The 20,365-nt window shown below is 26.3% G+C and overlaps 1 protein-coding gene across 2 annotated transcripts in view; it reads right to left on the bottom strand.

Annotated features, from left to right (window-relative positions):
- LOC107455667 (myoblast city) overlaps positions 1–20,365 on the bottom strand; it is an 83,088-nt gene that overhangs the window by 57,098 nt on the left and 5,625 nt on the right. For both annotated transcript variants that reach the window (XM_043057605.2, XM_071183659.1), the window contains exons 6-18: positions 18,879–18,934; positions 18,330–18,459; positions 16,481–16,629; positions 14,848–14,929; positions 13,291–13,354; positions 11,502–11,594; positions 11,330–11,405; positions 8,591–8,802; positions 5,695–5,819; positions 4,949–5,047; positions 4,117–4,189; positions 1,416–1,519; positions 1,130–1,340 (exon numbers count right to left, since the gene is read on the bottom strand). In XM_043057605.2, the coding sequence (XP_042913539.1) occupies positions 1,130–1,340; positions 1,416–1,519; positions 4,117–4,189; positions 4,949–5,047; positions 5,695–5,819; positions 8,591–8,802; positions 11,330–11,405; positions 11,502–11,594; positions 13,291–13,354; positions 14,848–14,929; positions 16,481–16,629; positions 18,330–18,459; positions 18,879–18,934 (1,474 nt within the window). The remainder of the gene's footprint in view (positions 1–1,129; positions 1,341–1,415; positions 1,520–4,116; positions 4,190–4,948; positions 5,048–5,694; positions 5,820–8,590; positions 8,803–11,329; positions 11,406–11,501; positions 11,595–13,290; positions 13,355–14,847; positions 14,930–16,480; positions 16,630–18,329; positions 18,460–18,878; positions 18,935–20,365) is intronic.

The following is a 20,365-nucleotide window of genomic DNA, read 5'->3' as shown; positions in this document are numbered from 1 at the left end:
CTTCTTTCAGTCAACTCCCCCCCTGTGCAACTTTTAAATCAGGTAAATACGAAAATCGATGATTGATATTAAAATCGCGTGAATAAAAATCGAGATCTGAATTACGAAAATACGAGCTATCCAGCCGACGGATAAAAAATACGGAAAATCTTATTTTCTGTGCGTGAAATCGGAGAAAATAGCTAAAATAAGTAAAAATGCGGAAGGGTTAGCAGCTAGGGCATAGATTGAATTTTCTGTTTATCTTTGAAAATCGTAAATAAATATAATTATTTTACTTCAATGACTGAATTTTAAAAAAAAAAACGGGATATTTATAAATAAATAAAAATTAAAAAAAACGAAACTTTTAGAGAATCTGAGTTTTCGATAAAAAGGCTGAAATTCGAGAGACAAAAGCGAAAAAAATCTCATTCCTGTATAAAGGTCAATCAGTTTTATACCAAGGAAATGATTTTTATAGAAACTTCAGAGGAAGGAATGAGGACTTCAATAATTTCGCTCCGAGGAAAATTAAATTCCTCATAAAATATTTTAACTTGTGCAAAAAGAAATTTCAGCGGAAATTAGCGGGAAAAATGGAAAAATCTGAGAAAAAGCGGAAATCCGCGGAAGAATCTCATCCCTGCTTAATACAGTAGGGAACCGATTATCCGGAACAATCGGGACCATCGCTATTCCGGATAGCTGATCCTTCCGGTTTTCTGAATTGCTACAAAAAGCCGTTTTTTGTTTTATTGTTAAACCCAACTAAAAATCATATTTGGAAATAATCTTTAAAAAAAAGAAAAAACGATGAAGTAATACACTAATGATTATTTCTAAAATGATGGCAAGGTCAACATTTCAAAAAAAAAAAATAAAAATCTTATGAGGAAAAAAAAAATTTTTTTTTTAACGGCGGGAAAATTTATTGAATTTTGTTCCGGTTTTTTGGTTTTCCGACTTCTGGATAACGGGTTCTGTACTGTAATAGATATTCTGAAAATTGCAGTAGATATATTATTAATTAGATCACCAAGAATATAGAAATAAAATATTTAAAGTACAAATAAAAATATTCTGAGTTTTCAGGAAAAAAATTGTTTTTGATGGTTAAATATAAATAATCGTGAAAATAATAACTTACCATTTTGAGTCAATTTTGTAGAGCAAACTAGTGAACTAATATAAAAACTATCTTTAGGGGTTAGAGTCAATCCATTTGATGTTATAACATTGTTATTATTTTTAGTTGGAGTGGGTGGGCAGTTTGCAGATATATATTTTTCAAGCTCCTGGCGAGTTGAAGGTAACTTCAAATAACTTATATCTAAATCATCAAATCGTTTGTAATCAATCTGAAAAGAAAAATGATAATTTGGTATTTGACATAAACAAAATAAATTTTGCATACTTATATAACTTTGCAATACCTTATAAACAAGAAGTTCATGTGTTTCATCTTTCAGTGTAGTACCATTTTCTTGCATAAGTTTTACAAATGCTACCGCAAAAGCTTTTTCAGCCCTATCTTTTGCTAGAAAAAAAAATGCAAAAAATAAACCTTTTATTAATTATCAAATGAAATTTAAAATAAACAGGCTTTAAAACAGACATGTGATTGCTGGAAAAAGAAATTATTTGAAGTTTTTTTTCTCAATTTTCTTTTTTAATTTTCCTTCTGTGCTTAATTTTTTTAAATCTTTTTCTTTAAACATAAAAATAAATAAAAGAGTCATTTTTATGCACAAAAGTAACATTCATAAAATGTAAAGAAAGTTGGAAAGTTTTTTTTTTATTAAATCAGGGCAGGCGGAAGTGGAGAGCAAGGCAGATGATCGCTGGAAGGGTCGAATAAGACCTGGAATTATTCGTTCCCTTCTTTTTCTTAAAAAAAATATTGAGCCATGGTGGATATGGGGATAAAGCACTCCCCTCCCAATGACATGTGCCCAGGCTCTAACCCCAGCATTAGTTGGTCAATACGAAATCTTCGCCTGGCTTGCAACTACCACAGTTTTTGATCTGAACTCTCGGGGCAAAAGGAAAAGAGGCAGACCTAAAAATACTTGGTGCAGGACGATTGTAAACGAATTGAAAACAATAGGAAAGTCATGGAGAGAGGCAAAATATCTGACCACAAATAGAGTGAGATAGAGAGCTATGATAGAAACCGTATGATCCAATTCGGAGTGAAGAGGAATATGTATGTATGTGTAAAGAAAAATAATAAATAATTATTTAAAAAAAAATTTTGTGGGGAATTATCTTTGTATAAATGAATTTTAGTAGTTTGTTAAAAGAATTTCAATTCTCTTAAAAGGATCTCGAAATAAAGCGAAATATGCATGAAGTAAAATGAACATTAAGGGGTGGAACCTTTTGACTGCTCTCTTGGCTAAATTATTGTAGATTGAAGTTATTTTATGGGTAAGGAATCATAATCCTTCGCAAAAAAGTATGTTTACTCAGAGAAAATACGGTCTTGTGTATGACTTTGTAACTTAAAATATTGTCTACACTAACTAACTAGCATATTTAAAGTCACTCTCTCGAATCATTAGGAGATCTAGATTATTAGATCAAAAGATATTCAAGGTCTTAAGTTTTTCCCCTTGTTTCTTTTTAATGAGTACTCATAAACTTGATACTTGTAACCTGTAAACTTGATTCATGATACTTGTAAACCTGTGTCTCAAATGTAGCTTTAATCTAATGTGAATTTGCTGATACAGTAGGGAACCGATTATTCGGAACGATCGGGACCATCGCTATTCCGGATAACTGATTTTTCCGGTTTTCTGGATCGCTACAAAAAGCCGTTTTTTTATCGTCAAACTCAACTAAAAAAAATATATTTGGAAATAATCTTAAAAAGAAGAAAAAACGATGAAGTAATACACTAATGATTATTTCCAAAATGATGGTAAGGTAAACATCTTTCAAAAAAGAAAGAAAAATCCTAAAATCTTATGAGGAAAAAAATTTTTTTTTAAAAAAATGGCGGGAAAATGTATTGAATTTCGTTCCGGTTTTTTGGTTTTCCGGTTTTCTGATTTCCGGATAACGGGTTCTGTACTGTATAAATCTTAATATTCTTTTATAGAAAATACTCCGGACAGGAGCAAATAGATGTGATCACAGAACAGGAACAAGTAGATGTAAGCCATATTTCTTTTATTCTTTTGTAATTCCTCTTGATAGGTTTATTCTCTTTTAGATAAGTTTCATTACATCAATAATGCTTTCTTTTTTTTCTTTTTTGAGTCAGACCTAGTTTATTTTTGTGTTTGATCTAGCATAACCACTAATATCTGCTCAGCACTATTAATTTCTTCATCTCCTTTTCTTCCTCTGCGGTTGACAGAAGTTAAGTGACACAGCAATATTTTTTAAAAAGAAACACTTAATTATTACCACAACTGAGCAGCTTTACATTTTAAAAATTCTGATAATTAAAAAATTATTAAATTTATCAAACAGATAAATTTAATGTACACTAAACAATTCATTAAAATAATTAGTATTATTTTAGCGAATTGCTTAAGTTAATTTTCTTACTTTTGCATTAAGTTTAAATTTTAACTGGAAAACTCTTCTGTCAACATGAACCCGCTGAGTTCGAATTTAAACTGTTACTATCTCTTTTGGTATAAAACCCTTAGACTTAAAGACACATCAGCAACTTATTCTTCCTTAATCAAAGTGTCATCAAACTTCATAATTTTTAAAAAATGTTAAGTTTGCTTTAAAATGACAGATTTTCCAAATACAATTAAAAGAACATAGAATGGATTTGGCAGGGTCAACACTTCAAACAAATATTTAAATAACATATCATTATTACATAAAAAGAATAATTTAAAATCATATACAGCTTGAAATGCTACCTTTTTTTTTTTTTTTTTTTTTTNTTTTTTTTTTTTTTTTGAAAAAGCATAGAAGTTTTTTCTAATTTACACTTAACAAAGAATCAAGAAATAAATTAGTTTTCACATTATATTTCAAATGTTTTAACAAAAAATGATTTGCAATGCTAAGACAAACTGGCACTAACATTTTTAGAGCACATATCAATGCAAAGAATACTTCCTTAAAAAGTGAGACTTATAATATTTTCATAAGTTAACTCACCATCATTTGATGAACGATGTTTAAAGGTGAACTTCAAATGAGCATTGTAAAATTCTTCAATGGGTATAGCAATCTATAAATAAATCCATATAAATAAGATCACAAATGCATATCACTAAAAATAAAAATGATATACAAAAGCATATCACTAAAAATAAAAAATGATATACAAAAGCATATCCCTTAAATTAGTTAACTTTAATGAAACAATTATCATAATACAATTACCATCAATTACATAGTTAAATCACTCAATTTAAACTCTACTAATTATAATAATTAGAAAAACATTATCTTCACAGGTATTTGAATGACATGCATAAAAATTTATTGAGATTAAATTGCCCCTAATATAACCACTATTATCATACTATTTATCATCAATATATTCACATGCGGACTATTTTTCTAACTGCTGCATTATTTATTTAAATATGTTTCAATTTTTAAATCTTTATACTTTTGTGAAACTTTAAAAAAATCAACATCCTAGACTTTTGTGTACTTTAAAAAAATCAACATCCTAGAATTTTCTTAATTTTGCTTAAATCATGGTTAAAATTTAATTGCTTTAATAAAAATAAGTAAAGCAAAAATTATTGATTATAATTAAAGATATATGGTATTACTTAAGAATAAAAATTATGACTCTTTGAAAGTTTGGAGAGAAAGTTAAGGCATTTTTAGAAAACCTTGAAACTTTTTTTCTAAATTCTAGATCTTTTTAATGTTGTTGGGAATCCTGTATTTGCAACAATAATGAGTATTTTTAATAATAATGTGTATAATATTAAACATTGAAGTTATTTTATAAACTTCTCTTTTTACATACTTTGATAGTTTCCATCCATTTTGGTTTATCTTCGTGATAATAAATAACACTTCTATATTCGTTCATCGGATCAGACCCAGTGCCTAGACTTATAACATCCTAAACAGATTAAAAAAAATCTTATATATTAACTTGAACAAATTTTAAATTTGTAGTTCATAATTGTTTTTTAAATGTTTCAAATCACACATTTGGCTGATTTGGAATATGTCAATAAATTTTAAAAATCACACATTTGGTAATCTGCTTTTATATGATGCAATGTACTTTGATTAATTCAACTTATATTTATAAACCCAGCACTTGATTAATAGTTTTGTATATATTGTAACATGAATCTGGATAGTTAAAATTCGTAAAAATTATTGAATCAATTATTTCCTTTGAAAACTAGCTTTTTCAATCTTTTTAAACATTAAAAAATATATTAAAAAAATGAACAATTCATACACTGATTATGAAATAAAATATTTTTAACATAAATTGCTAATGAGTAGCAATGAATATATAAATATGAAAGAAAAATATGTCAGGATGTATGTCAAATTCTATCAGTTTATGTCACCAAAATTATTGAAAAACAGCTGTGATCAGAATCTTAAGTCTTATATCTTAAAATTTGTGTTCTGCTTCAAACTAGCAAAACTATTTATAAAGACTCTTATGCCTTAACATCAATCAAATGAGACTTAATTAAACCTAAAGAATTCATAATGAAAAGAGTTTCAGTATTAAATAACACTAACTGGAATAACTTGTCCTTTTTCATTCAATGCTTTGACAGACACTTCTATATTTCTGTCAGATGATTTGGTTCCTTTTGTAAATTCACCATGTGATATGGATAGATATAAATCATTACGAACATCTCCTAAAAAGTAAAATAGATTAATAGTTATATTAAAAAAATAGAAAACAGCAATTGCAAACCAATTCATTAAGAAAAATTAAATACAGATTGAACCATAAATTAGAATTATCTCATAAATAAAATTTTAATCCTCAATACATAGTTACCAACTCTTAGGATTTTCCCTGAAGATTTTATTTTGATACTTAAATCAGTAGAGAAATATAAGCCTTCAAATTGCAATTTGAATTTAATAAATCTAATTTGAAATGATTTTTTTCAACCTCGTATCTGCACACAATGAAAAATAAGCTAAATGCAAACTTCAGCAGCTATGATAATATGACTAATTATTGCAAAAAATTATTTATTTTTTTTTCATTACCTGATTCAAAAAGCCCCCATCTTCCAGATATTTTAATAGTGTCATCCCCAAGGCAGCAAAAATAAGAATAATAAAAATATGAAGTAGAAAGCAGAACATTTCAGCTTTATTAAAAAATGGAAAGTGGTATAAAGGCTTTATCCATCGCGGTAGGAACCGCTACAAAAGCATTTTACTTTATATTTATATTGCAGTAGCGAACCATTTATCTGGTATCCAAAAAACCGTTAAATATTTTGTACAGTTTTCCTGCTATTTTGAACTAGATCGATTATGAAAAAGAGAGGAAATATGACTCATACTTGAAGTTAAGAAGAGGAAAATGTGGGGAAGGGAGTAATTTTTCTCACCGTATGCCCAGAGAAACTTCATTTCTTCCCTGACCTTGAAGATCTTTAGATAGAGAGGGGGCAGGGAAGAGACATCCGGGATAACGACGGTCCCGAGCATCCGAATAATTGGTTCTCTACTGTATATATATACATACATATATATAAGTTATTGTCCTTTTACTCTGTTTCATATATCTATATATATATATAGATAGATAGATAGATAGATATAGATATAAAACATAATAAAGCGACAACAAACAGAAAAAAAAAAAGAAATTTAGAAAGAAAAATTAAATTTATATATATATATATATTAAAAGGTTAAAAAAAAATTTAAAAATTCAAAAATTTAAAAAATAAGAAAATATTTAAGTTCATCATTAGCTCACAAGATTATGCCTTAAAAAAGAGCTTTCTAATATTGTATTAATATAACCAAAGCAAAATACATCAATACAATAGTGTGAGAAGCACAAAACCTGAAACGAAAATACAACTTATTAAACAAAAAATGTTTTTTAAAAAAAAGTAAAAAATGCCCAATAAAAAAAATGACGCAAAAATAGAAAATAAAAAAAATCAAGAAAATACAGAATAAAACACAAAATGTAATATATAAAGTGAGTAACGAATTGAAATGTACTTACATTCACCGGCATCTTTCAAAAATGATTTAAAATTTTTCGTAATAAGTTTGTCAGAATACAAAATATGAAAATAGAAGTGTAAATGGAGGATGATGCAATCAATTTACGGCACATTCTTACTGAAGTATAGAAGTACGTTTGATTTGCCAGTTTTAAATACAAACCTTTTTAATCATTTTTGAAAAATAACTATAAATGTAAAGTACATTTGACTTTGCTACTCACTTTATATACTAAATTTTGTGTTTTATTCTGCATTTTTTTTTTATTTCCTATTTTTTGCTTAATTGTTCTATTTTGTATTTTTAACTTTATTTTACATTTTTTGCAAAATAAGTTTTATTTTCCTTTCAGTTTTTGGTGCTCCTCACACAATTCTATTGATATATTTTGCTTTGACAATATTAATACAATATTAGAAAGCAGATTTTTTCAGACATAATCGTGTAAGCTGATAACGATATTATATCTTTTTCTTATTTCCTTTTATTGATTTTTTTTTTTACATTTTTACATATTTTTAAATGTTTTTTTCTCCTTTACAAACAGATTAAAAGACAGAGACAGTTAAAAATACAGAGAAAACAGGGGGAAAATTATATGAAGATTAATGAAAAGAGAAGAAGAAAAATTATTAAAATAAAATATTATTTAAATATTTAAAAAAGTTTTATTAAGAAGCAAGAAAATAAAACAATGAAAAGATATAATCTTGTCATCAGCTCACACAATTATCTCCGCAAAAATGTGCTTTCTAATATTGTATTAATATAGCCCAAGCTAAATATATCAATACAATAGGGTAAGAAACACCCAAAAAATTTAAACGAAAATAGAACATATTCAGTAAAAATATATGAAATAAAACAAATCAAACAATGGCAGAAAATAACATGCTAGAAAAATACTGAATAAAAAACAAAAGATGTGGACAAGATTATATCTTTTTATTATTTTATTTCCCAGCTTCTTAATTTTCATTTATAAATTTTTTTTTAATTATATTATTTTAATAATTTTTCTTCAGGAACATTTCAAAGCCAAAAGTATCAATCAATTTTTATACTATCAGTGTGCGCCCCCCCCCAAAAAAAATTTTTTTTTCCAAATTAATAATGCAAAACCCAGGCCTAAAAGATTCACATTCATTTCTTCAATTTTAATAAAATACATGATAAAGCTACTTTTGAATCTCTAATAGATAAAATGTCTTAAAGTGGGGAATGAATTTAAATTTGCAAGAAAATGTAGCATATTTGTTTCCCTCACATCACTTGGTTTAATAGCAAAAAAAAAACAAATACAATTCATAATGATTAAAATTTTAGCATTACTAAAATTAAATTAATTGTAATGCATTAATTGTAATACATAACTTAGAAAAATGAAGAAATGTGTAAATCTTGAATAAGAAAAAGATTGTACCAGGTAAGATAATATCCGGGAAACCCATTTTACGAGCTATGGCAGTAGATGGACTTATAAGATGAGGATTTTCCTCTTTAACTTGCTTCAGATCACCATGTAACAGCTTCATACAAATCCACAATCCTTGACCCTTATGTTCCTTTTGCGACAACTCTTTAGAAGATAATGCTTTTCTCAACAAATTATCAAGAAAATCTCTTTCGCTGCACCTGAAATGTCGAAAATTGTACAACTAAATCTAAGACTAACAATCCCAAAAACACTGAATCAAAAAATACATTTGAAATTTAAAAACTTCTTTTGCTTCACAGTTGAAACGGAAGAAATATAGACAAGCTTTAACAGCTTAAACATGATTTTCCTCATTAGAATCACAACATGTGATTGATGAAAAGTTTTGCCACCTTCAATCAGCAACCCTCCTTTCCATCCTTCAGGTTACAAGGATCACCTTCAGATTACACTGACATCCTTCAGCAGAAACAAATGAAACATTTTAGCTATATCTATATATAGTATAGCTATATATATATATAGTCCATAATGCCTCTTCCTAAGTGTCATGTTTAAGCACTCAATACATATGGACCTTCTTTCATTTCCACCATCAAAGAAGTTTTTCATTTGCAAGTAATCAATTATAAATTAAAATTTTAAGACCTTCAAACACAAAATTAGGAAACAAATTTTAATTAGTTTACTTTAATTGCTACATTTAGACATTTAATAATTAAAATCCTATCTTTTAATGATATTTGTAGATTAACATTTTACAGTCCTATGTCAGACACAGCACCACATATAACCATATTATTAATTTGCTGCGTGAAACTTTGTTTTTAAGTGATTTATTTTGGTTTTGCTTCAAAAATATTTCCATCAAGTGAAAAATCATTCTTTTAAAAAATGTCTCTAAATGGGTTAAAGTAAGAACAAAATATGAAAACCATAAATATTCCAATGCATATATTAAAATATACAGTTAATAAAATATAAATTAATTGTAAGAGGACACACTCATTTACAATTCATTTTTTATTATATTGCTACTATTTATGACAAATTAAAAATTACTGTAAGGATAACTTTAAGGCACTGTTGGAAACATTTGCAGACACTGAGCATAAATGTCTATAATAAACATAGTTCTTGTTTTGTTTTTTTTTCTTTTTCTTTTTTTTCTTTCTTTTTTTTAATATATGGTTTTATTAATATTGCAGACAAAAAACATTTGACAGTGCAATATTTTTTTAACTGCAAAATGTTTCGTTAAAAAACATTATTTTAAATCAATAAAATTTTAAAGATATAATAAGTATCCATAAACAAAGCAAAAAAAAGCTTTTAGTAGGGGAAAGTGGGATAAGATCGGTTAGCTAAGATGTCAAGACTTGTTAGAGCTAAACTGTTTGACCTAGAAACTGTCGAATTTAATTACGGTATTCATTGTTTAGTTGAGTTCGATACATCATTTCTGTAAAGTCATAAATGTACTACAATTTGAATAAATAATGTTTTTCTAAAAAAATTCTACAAATTACCCTCATGTGGGGTAAGTGCAGGGAGCAAATGTTATATCTATGTGAAATTCAGTGAAAAAGTAGTAGACATTTTTGGTTTTACACAACAGTTTAAGAATATTACGCATGTAATTTACATATGATATAATCAAAGCTCAAGCCTCTGGACTGCTGAGAGCCTCGAAATTCTTTACAAAACATTTAGTGTTTATAAATTTTTTTTTAATTGCAGGGAATTTTTTTATAGTTAAAAAAAAAGATATAATTTTTCATTTAAGCCTTCAAAAATTCTAAAAAATATTAAGTTTTTTTTCGTGTGAGTGTGTGTTTTGAGAAAGAAGATGTAATGAAATAGATAGTTATATTTTTATTTGTCTTTTATGCCATTTTGACATAAATAATTAATAGAAATTATCATTTTAAATTTTTTCTTTATATTTTGCATATTTTTAAATGTATCTTTGATACAAAAAATTACTATTTTTATAACATTGTCAGGCAAAATCATAGTTAACTAATATTATTGTTTTTTTATGATTAAGCAGTTAAAAGTAAATAATTAAAAGTAGTGTGCTCATTATAATGTATTTTGATTAAAAAACTTAGCTCTTACTTTTTTTTCCTCCTATGCCAGACCAAGGCATGTCCACCATTTGTCTATAACCGACAGCCCAATACAGTTTAAAAACACAAATAAAATTATTAAAATTCTTAGCAGCATTTACACAAAAGGTAACCCTCCTAACAGTTAATCTTTGAACAAGTTTTCAGAGCCCGGACAATATACTAGACATATCAACCCAAATATCTCCTCTAAGACTAGTACCCGGCTTTACGTATTTCAAAATAAAACAGAACAGTACTACTATTGGAATCAATCCTTATTGCTTGTTGGGGCATGAATCTTTAGTAAATGTATAAGTTGTATTAATCATAATTTTTATAACTTTGATGACCAACAGATAAGGCTAGTTCAAAATTAAAAGAGCATTAGAGAGTTGACATATGAAAACAAATCTATCAATACAATTAACAACAGTACAATATGGTAGATCTTTCTTTTCGATTAGTAAAATGTAATTCAGAGTTTGTCAGATAGAAAACAAACTAATTTCAACAGAATCAATTTCATAACCAATCAAGTACCCAGTCCCATCCCAGTAACAGATATTACCCCATTCATGAAATGAAAACCATATAACAAAAAATATCTTACTGAATGAAAGGAATAAAATATTGTTTTTCTTCATCACTCTCTAGTTTTCCATTAATGATGTCTGTGATTTCCATGGCTAGAAAATAGAAAAATAGACTCATTTTACAGTCTTTTCTTGCTTCTATATATATTTAAAAAAAATAATAACTTGTAAGAAAATAAATTTATTAACCTGCAACACCAAAAGGCCTCCTCAGACCATCAGATGATTTGCGTTGAATATGTGTTGATCTTTTATGTTCGTGATTTTTAAATTCCATAGCACCTAGAAGACAAATCTCTACTCAAACAATTAAATTTATAATCAGAACTATCGACACAAAGGATATTTAAAATTAACAACACAGAAACTATATAACAGCCATCCATAATAAACTATTTTCTTTGGCTGAAATTAAATAATGCTCTTTAAATAATATAAGCCATTTCAAAAAGACATGCTTAAAGAGTAAACAATAATATGAAAGGAACTAAAATATAAATATACAAAAAATTTACCTACTATAGCTTACAAAGGATTTTAGTCACAGCAGGAAAAGAAAATAGAAGGATAGTTTCCTGCTACATTTTATAGACTTTGCTACATTTATAGGTCAGATACATTTTGCATTAAAAAAAATGAATAGAAATTCATTTCAGATATACATTCTAAACACGCTGACCATAAAACTGTTTCTATTTAGTTAACTACATAAACTAAATAAACCCAATACTAACTTGTCAAAGTTCAAATAGAAGTACTGCAAATTTTTTCAAAAAGAAGTTTCAAAATTGCAAGAAAAAATAATTAAATCAAACTAATAAAAATCAAATTAAGCTTACAAAAATTATTAAAATTATAATTGAAGGTTTCATTTTTCTTTACATAGTTATTTTCTAATTTTTTTTCAAAGGAAGAAAAGTAAATGTTAATACAAAGGTAGAATATAGATGCAATTTAAAGAAACATTATCAGACTAAAAGCACATGAAATAAAAAACGACATAAAATTAAAAAAAAATTAAACTTAGTTATAAAAAAAATTATTCACTCAGTGCACTAAAAACCATACACAATTAATAAAAATAAAGACTAAGAGGGAAGAATGGTTTATGTTTATGTTTCACAAAAATGAAGTTCTGATCGCCATCTGGGACATTTTGATGATTACTAAGTTCTGACAAATCAATAATGTGGAAAATAGATTCTCCTAAAAGTTATTACTCAGTGAAAATGGGTCATGCTGGAGAAAAATGGTTCTTGTGCAAACTTTCGTGTGCCTGAGGTTATCTAAATTGAAGATTGTACAGAATAATACAATGGACATGTTATCTGGTTATTATCCAAAAAACTACCCATTTCTTACTCAGCTAATAAAGATACATAAGGAGAGTAGAGATAAACCCAAGATATCCTGTAATACAACTTTTTACAGTTGAAAACTACAAAAAATATTGCAAAAAACTGCCCTATCTGTCAAAAAAAACAATATTAATAAGCATAGGTAACATTGAAGAGAATCATCCACACAAAAAAATGTTACCACACTGTCTCCATAAAGGCTACTAATCATCTGAATCATGAGAATTTTATGAAAACCTCTGTATTTTGAATGTACCTTAGAAGAAAATATGAGGAAACAAAAAATTAATAAAAGAGTATAGTGAGTACCATAAAAATACTAATAATACCTAGACAGAGGACGAAATTTTAGGAAAAATTGGTTTTTCTCCCAACTTGATTTTAAAAAAGAAAATTCTACATCAAAAGCTGTAAATTTTGGTTTTAAACTTTTGGGAGAAGTAAATAAATGCTTGTGACATTCATGCATAGTTTCAGTTTTTTGATTTCAAGTGTATGCTAGGTTTTGAAAAGTCTCAAACCTGAAGGAAAAAAAATATTCTTTCTGAAAAATCAGCTTTTATAGACTTAAACTGTTCTTCCCCTTAATACTTCATACATAAGATGTGAATTTGGATTACCAATGCGAATGATTTGACACACAAGAAAAAGTTTTTCTCTGACTAGATCTTTGCTTCCCAAATCCTAGAAAAAAATATTTTTATATGCAGATTAAACTGAACAAAAATGTTTATCTAAATAATTAAAATTTAAAACAATAGAAATTTGTAAATTAATAAGGAACTAAAACTAAAGCAAACAAAGAGTTCAATATTTTAGCCTGCATTGTAAAAGTATAATGTAGAAATAAATGTTGATATAACATTTTTGTGAAAATAAACAAAAAATAAACTAGTTCTTTTGATGAAAAAATCGAATTTTTAAAATTTGGAATTTGATAGCTTCTTTAAAATATAGGATCAAAAATTCTTTCAAATACAAAATGTGGCGACATTGTGGCAGAATGTCACAGAGTTCTTGTATAAAGATTTTTAATTTGGGAAACTAAAACTTTTGGTATTCTTTTCTGTAGAATTGTTTTTAAAAGTTTATACCAAAGAAAGAAGAAATGCTTTTGATCCTCTTTAACCATTAAACTATTGGTTACTCGCTTGAAAGGGAGAAATGCTACCCGCTCTGTGAAGACAGGTTTTCATTGCTACATTAATAACAGTCTTAAAATTAGGTTTTATATTAGGCAGTTGACTTTACAAATCTGCTACAGCTTTTTGTCTAGTAATTTTTGTGTATGCATAAATCAAAATGAATAAAATCTACTGAATAATGGTTTTTCAAAAAGAACTTTTATAAACAGTTAGAATGGTCATCTGTAAAAATAATTCTTCGTTCTTAAATTAGGTTGTTTTAAGTTCAGTGTAGATGCAATCATTTTTAAATGTATATCCCTTCAATGATTTATTCAATATATTGTTATTGGAAAAAATATTCTTCAAAATTTGCTATTTCTTTTTTATTGCTGTTTTACTTAAATAATTTCATAAAAAAAACTATGTATTAAATAAATAGTCTATTATTGATTGGATGCAAACCTATAACATAAATCATTACTGTGATCAAAAGTCCTCACTAATGGAGCCTCTGTGACTTTTCCACAGAACCCTAGGGGTCGGCAGAACACCATTTCGGTACAGCTGCCATAGGGATCATAATAGTCATAAAATTAGTCCCATGATTCACTAGACTAATGATATTTGCAGTTGTTATATTTTTAGTAGGGATACACACAGTATACTCATTAAGAAGCTGTTAAAGGAAAGGCAACACATGATCATCTGGAGGGTTAAAATAAACTTATTAGTTCATGACAGTGGTCACCTTAGTGAACTTTCCCAATTTATAAGCAAAAGACCTATAAAACATTACAGCTTTGCAGAAGTTATTAAGTGACGCTTTCTGTGATTTCTTTAGAGGCAACTGGACCAATATTTTTTCCAGGTAAGATTATGTTACCAATTGCTATCGATCACATTGATATTCAAAAATGAACATAATTGCTTACTATTTTTAGCAGCATAAAGAATGCAAAAAAAAAAGTTGTTCAATTATAATAATATAAAAACAAAATAGAATAAAAATAAAATAGAATAAAGAATATAAAAATAAAATAAATTCCTTACCGTAAATAAAACTCTTAAATTATTCAATTGTTCCAAATCTTTGGCTAAACCTTCTTTGCTCCATTTTAACAAATAATTTTCACTGAAAATACATATAACTGTCATTGAATAAAACACAAATATACAATTGTTCAGTTTTATAGAAATTCAACTTTTTTAAGGATTAAAACACAATGTTAAATGCATAAAATACAAACAAAATAAATTAATAAAAGATTTTAGAGCCTGACATTGATTTTCTTACTTTATATTTTCTAATAAATAAATAAATAAAATCAAAAATGCATGTTACTTTTACAATTCACAACTTTTTTAACAAATTACTTTTTTTCTCTTCTATATTTATTTTAACTTAACTGATTTTTTTCATTAAAAAAAAACCTGTATTTCGTCTAAGGTTTTAAAATAATTGTATATTTAAAAAGAAAAAAAAAAGAATTTAATTTTTCTTTCAATATTTAAAAATGTCAAAATAACAAATAGATCATTCTCAAATTGTGAAATTAAATGAGTCATAAGGAAACAAAATACAATAAATAGATTACTTGAACTTGGAAAATCAATTAAAGTAACCCAGAACCTAATACCAGATAAATTATTTTAATGATAAATTTTGTATTTTAATGTAAGGTACATCACTTTCAAAAGACATGAGAGATTTTGATGGTGAAAGAAGTTTCTTATACCAGTCTTTTGAAAGTGATGAGCTCAACATTTTCTTTTTTAGTTTGATAAAAATGGAATAGGTTTTTCTTTTCTTCTTTTTTAGTGCACAAAAAAAATTCTTTCTAAAAATTTTATTATTTTCAGCTTAGTTATCTGTCGCTTAGTTTGCTTATAAAAAATCCTCAAAATTTAAATTAATGATAAAAAAAGCAAAAAAAAATTTTGTTACCATCATTGAAGAAAAAATAGTAACTTACATTGGCATCAAGCATAGAGTTTTAATTAAAATTTGATTGATTTAGATATTCAAATAGTGATCAAAAATTCAACTAATGTTACATTCTATTTGGCAATAAAACTCTAATTAAAATGCTTGATTTGTCATCAAACATAAAACTCTAGTTAAAATGTTATCACCTTTTTAGCAGGTCAAACAATTATGCTCACAGTCAGGAAATACTTGAAACTTGCATTGCAATTAATCGCAGAAGTGCAGTTTAAATTTGGTCACTTTCGTTAGTTTAAAAATAATTCAAAGTTCTAGACAACAATTTCTATTTAGCGATAATATGATAATAAATTCTGTTTATAGCTGTCAGTAAATAATTTAACTTCTATTGTTAAAAAGCACAGACATACAATTGACAATGAATTCTATTTGGCAATAAAATCACAATGCACTCTGCTAGCATTGATTGTGAAGTAAATAAAACTTGGTCATTAGTCAAGGAGCTCCGATAAAATTTAAGCACTTTAACTTATCAGAAAATGATTGAAATTTTGATTGTAAGACACCATTGTCAAAAACACAAATAGGAGTTTTAAAAAAAAGTTGTGAAAAATACTAGTGTTAGCAGACTAAATCAAATTAAATCTTTCAAAATTAAACATTTATCTTAGAAAAAACTATGAATAAAAATAATAATTCCAATATAGTTATTTATTTGAAATAAGAGAGATAGTAAACCTTATATATTTTCCTTCTTTAGCATCATAAAGAGTAAGCAGCAAATCAGCATCGTCACCAACTTGACAGACAAAATTTTTAACTGTTACATAAAAGCTGTGAACAAATCTTAAAGAAGACTTCTGGATTTTGTTTTCTTCTTCAAAAGACTAAAACAAAATCTAAAATTAAAATTCTCATTTCCACTAAATTAAAAAGTCTTAAAAAATTCAAACAATACAATAATTATTATTAGAATATTTCAAATAAAAGTATAAAATTTGCATTGGTTTCTTGTTTAAATTTTGCAATCAGAATAACTTTCAGATTAAGGGGGAACAACACAATAAAAAAAGGAAAAAATTACTTTTTTTGATAGTTTATTCTTTTAAAATAATTGTACAAAAATATTGAACTGTTGCAATGGGTTATTGACAGTTTTGGAACAATTAGAAATAAATGTATTGGCCTAGCAGTCAAAGACTATGCTCAAAACAAAGATGATTGCAAACTACTCTAAAAACATATGAGGCATCATATGAGGGTTGATCAAGAAGAAAAATGGCTACTACAACTCGTAGACTAACACTTGAGACTATTGAAGATGATAAAGAAGCATCTTATGGACATTTTATTGATGCATTATAGTTAGTTGCAGCATTTTTTATATTTTTTTAAGATTATTGATCATAAAATTTTAAACACAATTTACTCAAAATGATGTTTCTCGTACTGTATTTCTAACTAGTTCACTGTTCAACTGATTTACTTCAAATTTTGACACAATGTTGGCAATATATACCGTTTTCCTCTTAAGAGCCTCTTAACTGTTTTGCCTTGAATGCTTAGGTTTGCCTCAAAAGTAAGGTGATCTGCAAAACAAGGAAAGCGGTTCAACCAGTTCTATTGTGTAACAAGCTCTACTTAGTGCATGTTTAAGAAAGGGAAAATTTCTTAGCATGGTTTGGAACTGGCTTTTATTTACATTTAGAGCAAAGTAGAGGACTTCATGAAAAAAAAATTTATGTTTAGGCTTTAAGCTTAGTTAACAATTAACTTAGCTAAGTCACAAAATAAAAAATTGATTAGTAGTTTATTGTCCAACAAATAATCAATAAACAGCTCTTTGAACAAATATTTCAAAGCATTTTTTTAGCTCTAAAGTAAACAAACCTACAACATTTGCAAAAAGGAAAAAATACAAATGAAAATTACCAATTTTTCATACAAATGCCTATTAATTCTTTTTCGTTATCACGTTCAGAGTAATAATCAGGGAAGTAAAGTGGGATAACAACAGTAAGTTTTTAAAACAAAATCAGTAAATTTGGTATGTTCACTAACATTCTTTCCAGTTTGCTTAATCTTTTGAGCTGCAGATATAAGAGCAACTACAATAATTCAAATAAATAGCACTCATAAATAGATTAAATCCTTTTTTGCACAAAGACTTTCATTTATTATTTTAATTTTTTATACTAGAATAATTAATAAAATTCTTAAAGATGTTCTTACACAAAAATACACATTTACAAAACATTTTGGAACATTTTATATAATTACTTAATTAAACTTATATAATTATTTAACTTAACTTATTAATATAACTATAACTTATTATTTTAATTACTAGAGGGCTCCGCCCCCTGCTCGCTGACGCTCGCCAACCCCCTGAGAATTGCTTCGCAAAACCAAGAATGCTTTGATTTCATATATTTCAATATTAAACTGAATATTAACTGTTATCATCGAAAAGAANTAATTATTATTATTAATATAATTATTATTATAATAACTTATTATTACAATTACTTAACTTATTAATATAATTACTTAATTAAAATTATATAATTTTATATATTATAATTACATTATTTCCAGTTGACTTTATTCGTTGAGTAGCAGATTCGTGAGCTCTGTACAAATCAATAGCACTTGTAACATCTGGATTTAAAATATTTCCATGTTCATCTCGAACAATAAGATCTAACCCAAGAATTCTATAAAATAAAAACACATTTTTAAAATTTAAGAAATAATAAATTTTTACATGTTTAAAAATTCTCCTTACATTAGCTTCTATAAAACACGAGACAACAATTTTTATATTCAATTATAAGATCTTATTTAATTGTTTGAAAACTAATATTCATTTATGACCCTTTTAACTATCTAATTTGTATCTTATTAAAAAAAAAAATCTGTATGCAGATTTAATGTGTTAGAAAATAAATTTCAAAGGAATTCTCACATTAAAATCAATTAAACAATGAGATACAAATTAAAATATGTTAAAGGAAAAGTCAAATAACTGAATTCTCTCAGAAAGTATAAATGCAAAAAAACTGCATGAAATAGCAAGCCAAATATTGCAAAATCTATAAATAAAAAATTTAAGAAATTTTTTTTAAATACTTACGCATTGCCATAATCAATTTTAGCAGTAGATTTTTGTTTTAATTCCTTTAATTCGTCCTGAAAAATAAGATTTTCTTCTAATAACTTGTAACACAAATATAATAACATTTTGTACAATTAGAATGACACAATTGATGATATTAATGAACCAGGGATTACAAGTCCTTGCAACAGGTTGAAAAAAAACACAGTTAAAACCATCACAACAAAAATAGGATTTTGCTATTTTATGCAGGCAAATATGAAAAAAAAAACTTATTTATTTGGGCCACATAAATAGCAAAATCTTTTTTTTTTCTTAATGAATAATCATTATTTCAAATTAGATTAAGTGTTAAGTGCAAATTTATAAATTTAATAATTCAAAATAACCACATAATTAAAAATTATTAGTAGCATACTGATTTATATATAGTAAAATCCATAATTGTAAATAATACAATATCAAACAAATTTAATTAATAAATAATTTAAAATATAAGTATACATTTTGCAATAAAATAATTCAAAAACCCAATAAAATAAAAATCTTAAAATTAAATTTTTATGCTTTTAATAGTTTGAAGGTACAAATTCAAAACCATTTTTTCAATATAGTTTTTTTTTTGTAGTAACAATGTTTCCAACCAAATAAGAGTTTGAAAGTGTTATTTATTACTAGTTAAGCATTCTCTATTATTACCTAAAAAAAAAAACTTACTTACAAAATCCTCTTCAAAACTATGTTTTCATAAGCAATCATAAAATAAAATGCTACATTTTTTGGCATTCTTTATCTATTTTCACTCAACAGTTTAATTTTTTTTGTAGAAATACAAATCAACAGCAAAATAATGTCCATCAGTTCCAACCCCCTTTTCTTGAAAATCAAGTAACAAAAAAAAACTACAAATCATTTCTTGTTTCAAGACCAGCTTGAACCAAAATAACTCTCAAATTAACTTAAAAACTTAAATGTTTTCTGATAAATTGTAAAATTTCTAAAATTGGACTGTGATCATTGATATCATTTATTCACAATTAGAATTTAAATTATGGCTCTTAATTAGCTTAAAATAAAAAACTTTATAAACATAATTAGTAGTTCAACCAATCAATTACACCTGCAAATGAAAATCTGATGTAAAGAATGTTTATTTGATTCAAACAAAAAAAAAATAATAAATAAAAAAATAACTATTTGACAAAATGAAATGTGATAAATGGCAATTATCCATGTACATATATATATTAGTCACAGCAAAATTCAATTTAAATAAAATTGGCAGCTTTGACACATCAAGAGTATAGTAATCTAATTAGACTTTATGATAGTTTTCAATTTTGAATTTCATATTCATTTTTCCTGAATTGTTTACCGATTATAGATTCAAAATTCTTTAACAAGACCAACTTCACATGCAAGGCGACAACATTGTTACAGGGCTCTAGTAAAAAGACTTTTCTTTTGAGAAATAAAAAAATTTGTTTTTCTTTTCTTTATACATT

Source organism: Parasteatoda tepidariorum, chromosome 7 (genome assembly GCF_043381705.1).
Source record: "Parasteatoda tepidariorum isolate YZ-2023 chromosome 7, CAS_Ptep_4.0, whole genome shotgun sequence".
NCBI classification, from domain to species: Eukaryota; Metazoa; Arthropoda; class Arachnida; order Araneae; family Theridiidae; genus Parasteatoda; species Parasteatoda tepidariorum.
The sequence above is the reverse complement of the archived record's forward strand: the minus strand, read 5'-3'. Positions and strand labels throughout refer to the sequence as shown.